This window comes from Salmo salar, chromosome ssa01 (genome assembly GCF_905237065.1).
Source record: "Salmo salar chromosome ssa01, Ssal_v3.1, whole genome shotgun sequence".
NCBI classification, from domain to species: domain Eukaryota; kingdom Metazoa; phylum Chordata; class Actinopteri; order Salmoniformes; family Salmonidae; genus Salmo; species Salmo salar.
In genome coordinates this window covers 99,205,158-99,212,016 of record NC_059442.1, presented here as the reverse complement: position 1 = coordinate 99,212,016, position 6,859 = coordinate 99,205,158, and the positions used below count along the sequence as shown (strand labels likewise).

The window sequence follows — 6,859 nt, the reverse complement described above, 5'->3', positions numbered from 1 at the left end:
ATTGGCCAATTTTTAGATTGGTAAAATAGTCTAGCGGCAGCTATCTAAACTTGTAGTAAGCAACCAGGCTGGGGCCCATTGATCATCAGTTTTTCATATTAAAAACTGCCAACATTTCTCTTCGCCCCATGGCAAAATGAGTAGAATTGCATGAAATGAACTTTACAACTTTGGATGTGGGTACGCAGACCCATGAACCACTGCAGCCTCTCATGACGAGTTCCATTTTATTGTGGCCCCCACCCCCATCAAAGTTGCCATCCCTGGTCTAAATATTCAGTTTCCATGACACTAGTGGGGAATGCAACATTTGCTTTGAAAGGGAAGAATACCCAAATGTGGCAACATCAGTCAATGATTAATGGCACATCGTGTTATCATTTTAACCGTGCGTATCTCAGAGTACATTCCAACAGTGGTCACTTTTGGACACTGGACAGTACTCTATATACACTCAACCCAATCTGGCAGTGTAAACAGTGTTTCATAGAGAGCTTTTTACCTTTATTTTAGCAGGGAGTCCCATTGAGACCAGGGTCTCTTTTGCATAAATATTGATTAACACTGAACAGAAATGAGCCCTAAAACAAGCAAATCCACTATTTGTTTTGACATCATTATATTTAATAAGTTCCAAAAACCAACAGTACACATTCACATCCTTTAGAATACATTTGGCACACAGCAAAATGCTTACAATGACATACAGTACTGAATGCCAAAGGACTTCAAAATAAAACAGTCAGGTGACAAACTGTACATAGAAAGCTTCACAATACAGAAACCAGAAATCCAATACTATTGTCCAGATTCCCAGACCCAGAATCAGTGTAGTCCTGGATTAAAAAGACATTCCAATAGATATTCTGCATGCTTTTATTACAGAAGTAGTCTCCATTAGGAAACCCTACATGTACAGAGGTACATACAGTAATATAATGCATGTGACCCACGGCTGTGTGTTTTATTCTACTGTATGTAACAAACACATAATACTTCGTCAGATGTACTTCTTCAACAATGTACATTGTACTCATTCATCTGCTTCACTGACTTTACAACAGACAAATGGGTTTCCTATGAGTTTTTTTTCTTCCTTTTACAAACAGTTTAAAAAGTACACAATAAAAGAAGGACCATGGAAAGTTGGAGTTAAGGATTTGGCATGGAGCATTTTGGACCTCTAGGGACACCGTCCGTATGGGTCGGAGTAGGACGGGGGTCTGCCATCTTACAAAACAAAACACAAATGTCCTCTCTTCAACACTGTTCTCATGTTGGGGGTCATGTGATTAATTGACACAGATGCAGGTGTGTCAAAGGTGTGGTTGCTTTGGGTGAATGAACGGCCTTCATGCAGTGGTGTGTGTGTGTGTGTGTGTGTGGGGGGGGGGGCAGGAGCATCAGTATTGCTTTGACAGTTGATTCCATGATACCGTCCACTATGAACGCTGTTACAACCACTGTTGCTACAGTTACTTCTGCTCCCCATACCACAATTGCTACTACTAGTGGAGCTAGCACTGTTATACATGCTACTAATAATACAACAATAACTAATACTACTACAATAACAACTGCTACTGCTACTTCTACAGTATTCATACTATCACTACTACACTACCTCTTCAATATGAACCCAACATTTGAAAGTTACTTTCAAGTTTTTACTCTAAAATGGAATGTACAACTTGTAATATCATAACAAACCAACATTGTTATTTTTGTGTTCTACTGACAGAATATGACAGTAGATTTGACTTTACCTTGATTTGGTGAAGGCTTACAATAACACATACAGTATCTTGGCCAGAGAGTTATTTGGCTTGAATGCATTAAGAAGGTCAATGGTTTCTATAAGCTTCATGAATCTAATAGATTTACTACCTTTGGTAATATTAATGTTCTAATGAGATATGCTACAGGAAATGTTTACCTTTTTTAAAGAGATATGATATAGGAAATGTTGACTTTTTAAAGAGATATGTTACAGGAAATGTTGACCTTTTTAAAGAGATATGCTACAGGAAAGGTTGACCTTTTTTAAAGAGATATGCTACAGGAAATGTTGACCTTATTTAAAGAGATATGCTATAGGATATGTTGACCTTTTTAAAGAGATATGCTATAGGAAATGTTGACCTTTTTAAAGAAGTATGCTATAGAAAAGGTTGACCTTTTTAAAGAGATATGCTATAGGAAATGTTGACCTTTTTAAAGAAGTATGCTATAGAAAAGGTTGACCTTTTTAAAGAGATATACTATAGGAAATGTTGACCTTTCTTCAAAAGAGTTGAGAGAAGGCAAGGAGAGGGGTGGTGTGGTGGTTTGATGGAGCATTCTGAAGGAAGCACATAGACATGGCTATCAATGGGGTTAAAGACAGGCAAATGAAAACAGCCATGCATATACTGTAAAACCATACAGAACAGCAGCAAAGACTCAGTGGGAGGAAGAACAGCGAAGACACCTGGCAAGAAAGCAAAGGAAACCAAAAACAGACAGACGGACATAGAATATTGCACATGGACATTGTCACTTTTTCATATTCTAGTAATACACAATAACATCATATGCATAACCATGCAATGGATGATACCTCAATTTCTCCAAGAAGTCCACAGGCTTCTATATACAAGGTGGTCTGTACAGAGGGAAAGACACGACTATCTGGTGATGCCTTCCCCCACATGATTGTGAGTCTTGTTGCATAGCAGGGAAATCCAGGATTTCAGACGCTGAGCAACAAGACAATCCAGTAAAATCACGACAAATAAAACACACAATGAAATAAAACACACAATAAAATAAACAGACACAATGAAATGTAAAAGCTTCAAGAGGGTCCTTCTCATGAACCCACTGCCTATGTCACACACGCACAAACAGACACTCACAAACTAGCGTACGTGCAGTATACTTACTGACACACACACACACACACACACACACACACACACACACACACACACACACACACACACACACACACACACACACACACACACACACACACACACACACACACACACACACACACACACACACACACACACACAGACCCGATACATTCAGTTGCATCCCCACCATCACTCATGCATACAAGCACATTCGTCCACATTGAAACCCATGACATTCATTTGGAATACATGAAGCTAGACTACAATAACACTGTGGGCATATCTACAATACGTAACTGATCTGCAGCCACACAACTGGCATTTGATGTGCTGTACATGGACTCGTTCTAATTCTGCCGTCGTTTTGATCTTGAGGAAACTTTGAAACAGGCTTCTATTTTTTATTGACACTGTGAACCAATTGGTTTTAGCTTTTTTAAATACAATCATTGGCTCTATGGATTTTTTTGTTGTTGTTGCATTTAAACATGGCAGAGGAGGACATTCTAGTACATCCAGTTTAAACATGGCAGAGGAGGACATTCTAGTACATCCAGTTTAAACATGGCAGAGGAGGAGGACATTCTAGTACATCCAGTTTAAACATGGCAGAGGAGGACATTCTAGTACATCCAGTTTAAACATGGCAGAGGAGGAGAACATTCTAGTACATTGAGAGACTTACAAGACAGCTTAAGAAATTACAGATTCATATAATATAATTATTTCAGTATCATATACTCACTGAGGAACTAGGATGGTTGACGAAACAGTTGAAAGTCTGACCTATCGTACGGAGACCATGTCGAACAAGACCCCTGCCCAAAGCACACATAACCCCTGACCTTTAAATCCTTATATACACAAAAGGTTGACACCGTCACACAAACATTCCCTGTACATTTCATAGTCCACTGGAAAGGGCCTTGTGACAATCTGGGGCTGGACTGTGAGGAGTTTTCATCACTGTTATCAGCCTGGGCCAGGGGGGCAAGGACCAGGCTATATTCAGTGTCAGGGGGCCAATCCTAGGGCCGCCCTCCACCACAAGGAGTTTGGTTTGATCCACCACTCTGATCTGGACCAGCCAATATGACCTTGATAATAAAGCAGATGGGCTTCCTATCTGACCTACTCTTGAATTACATTGGTTTGTAACATAGAAAACATGCACTGATGGACAGACAAGCCATACAGACAGATATACTGGTAGAGCGCTATAGATGGTCTGCTTTAGGTTTTGAAGTTGGTACTAATCTGAGGCCCTAATGACCGGAGTTTTATATGAGTGTGTGAAAGTAATAATTTACTCTGTGTGTATTTTATAATTCTGTTTGTCTGCATGGGAGAAAATACATTGGTTTGCATGTATGTATGTATGTTTGTATGTGTGTTCGTAAATGTGTGTGTATGTCAGTGTTCCTGCATGTATGTGTGTCTATACGTGTTTGTTTGTGTGTTGGTGTGTGTGTGTGTGTGTTGGTGTGTGTGCAGGCCTTAGGGCAGATTCTCCTCCCCTCCAAAGTAGGAGAAACCCTTGAACTCGTCTTGGTTGATCTGCTTAATAATAGCGTCTTCTACAGGGGTGAGGACAGGTTCCTCGCGAGTGAAGTCCTGGTCAAAGTTGTTCACGTCCCTTTTGGTTTTCTGTACAGGAGCAGGAAGGAAGGAAGGAGCATGAGAGTCAGATAGTACAGGATGATGACTGCCAAATAATTAGACCTCCTTATTTGATAAAGTAATGATAAAACAAGGCTGATTAACATATAGATTTGGATGGAGTGATCACGTTGTGTGATTCGTTAGGTGCTCATCGTCCCCTCTCTGTGTGAATGGGAACAGAACGTACCCTTCCCCTCCACTCCATTAGGTATTTCATAGTACCCCATACCCAGTAGGTCTCTAGCTATACAGTACATTTACATTTGAGTCATTCAGCAGACACTCTTATCCAGAGCGACTTACAGTTAGTGCATTCTTCAGATAATAAGATGGGACAACCACATACACTACATGACCAAAAGTGCTTCTACACCTGCATTACTTGCTGTTTGGGGTTTTAGGCTGGGTTTCTGTACAGCACTCAGCTGATGTAAGAAGGGCTATATAAATACATTTGATTTGATTTGATATGTGGACACCTACTCGTCGAACATCTCATAACAAACTCATGGGCATTAATATAGAGTTGGTCCCCCCTTTGCTGCTACAACAGCCTCCGCTCTTCTGGGAAGGCTTTACACTAGATGTTGGAACATTGCTGCGGGGACTTGCTTCCATTCAGCCACAACAGCATGTTGGGCCACAGCAGTGGGCACTGATGTTGGGCGATTAGGCCTGGCTTGCAGTCAGCATTCTAATTCATTCCAAAGGTGTTTGATGGGGTTGAGGTCAAGGCCAGTCAAGTTCTTCCACACCGATCTCAACAAACCATTTCTATATGGACCTTGCTTTGTGCACGGGGGCATTGTCATGCTGAAACAATAAAGAGCCTTCCCCAAACTGGGGCCACAAAGTTGGAAGCACAGAATTGTCTAGAATGTCATTGTATGCTGTAACATTAAGATTTCCCTTCACTGGAACTAAGGGGCCTAGCCCGAACCATGAAAAACAGCCCCAGACCATTATTCCTCCTCCACCAAACTTCACAGTTTGCACTATGCATTGGGACAGGAACATTCTCCTGGCATCCGCTAAACCCAGATATGTGATTCATCACTCCAGAAAATGTGTTTCCACTGCTCCAGAGTCCAATGGCGGCGAGCTTTACACAACTCCAGACGTCGCTTGGCATTGCGCATGCTGATCTTAGGCTTGTGTGCGGCTGCTCGGCAATGGAAACTCATTTCATGAAGCTTCTGATGAACAGTCCTTGTGCTGACGTTGCGTCCAGAGGCAGTTTGGAACTTGGTACTGAGTGTTGCAACCGAGGACCGATGATTTTTCACCGCTACGTGCTTCAGCACTCGCCTGTCTTGTTCTGTGAGCTTGTGTGGCCTACCACTTCGCGGCTGAGCCGTTGTTGCTCCTAGACGTTTCCAGTTCACAATAACAGCACTTACATTTGACCAGAGCAGCTCTAGCAGGGCAGAAATTTGACAAACTGACTTGCTGGAAAGGTGACATACTTTGATGGTGCCACATTGAAAGTCACTGAGCTCTCCAGTAAGGCTATTCTACTGCCACTGTTTGTCTATGAAGGTTGCATGCCTGTGTTCTCGATTTTATACACCTGTCAGCAACAGGTGTGACTGAAATAGCTGAATCCACTCATTTGAAGAGGTGTCCACATACTTGTGTTATAAAGTGTATCTAAGTCATAGTAAGTACATTTTCCCTCAATAAAGTAGCCATCAGCAAAGTCCGAACCACGTATCAATACCAGGGCCCAGAAGTTTTTCCTAACCACATAACCATACCAGAGCCAAGGAGTTGTTCCTGGTCATGTTATATGAAGGTTATATAAAACTAGGTTCCAGAGTTCCCAACATACTATTAAGATTGAAGCTTTGGTGATATTTAGGATGTTGAAGGTTAGGGGTTAATAATGGTGAGGGTGGAACATTAGGGGCCATAAAGCCTACAGCATGATATGTTCCCTAAGACCTCAGACACACTCCAGGGTGAAGTCTACCCTAGGTGCAGATCTAGGATCAGTTTCCCATGCCCCAATCCTAACCTTGACCATTCGTGAGGAAAATGCTAAACTGAACCAAGATCAGCATCTACAGGCAACTTCACCCTACATTGTCTGGGCTATTTGTGGTGATACTCACAATGCGAGGTTTGAAGGGTGGTTTGACCCTCTTCTGCTCCAGCAGAACCCAGTCCATCTCCTTGAAGAAGGGATGAACCTTGATGGCCTCCTCCAAGCCCTGGGTGATCACACAGCCCAGACGCTTGTTTGGACTCTTCGTCATGAACTACAGGACAGGAAAACAGGACGATGAATAAAGGAG

The 6,859-nt window shown here is 41.9% G+C and overlaps 1 protein-coding gene across 1 annotated transcript in view; it reads right to left on the bottom strand.

Annotated features, from left to right (window-relative positions):
- Positions 1-602: 602 nt before the first annotated feature.
- LOC106591157 (protein kinase C epsilon type) overlaps positions 603-6,859 on the bottom strand; it is a 290,949-nt gene continuing 284,692 nt past the window's right edge. Inside the window, exons 14-15 of the mRNA XM_045724752.1 lie at positions 6,677-6,823; positions 603-4,547 (exon numbers count right to left, since the gene is read on the bottom strand). Coding sequence (XP_045580708.1) covers positions 4,398-4,547; positions 6,677-6,823 — 297 coding nt within the window. The 3' untranslated portion in view covers positions 603-4,397. The remainder of the gene's footprint in view (positions 4,548-6,676; positions 6,824-6,859) is intronic.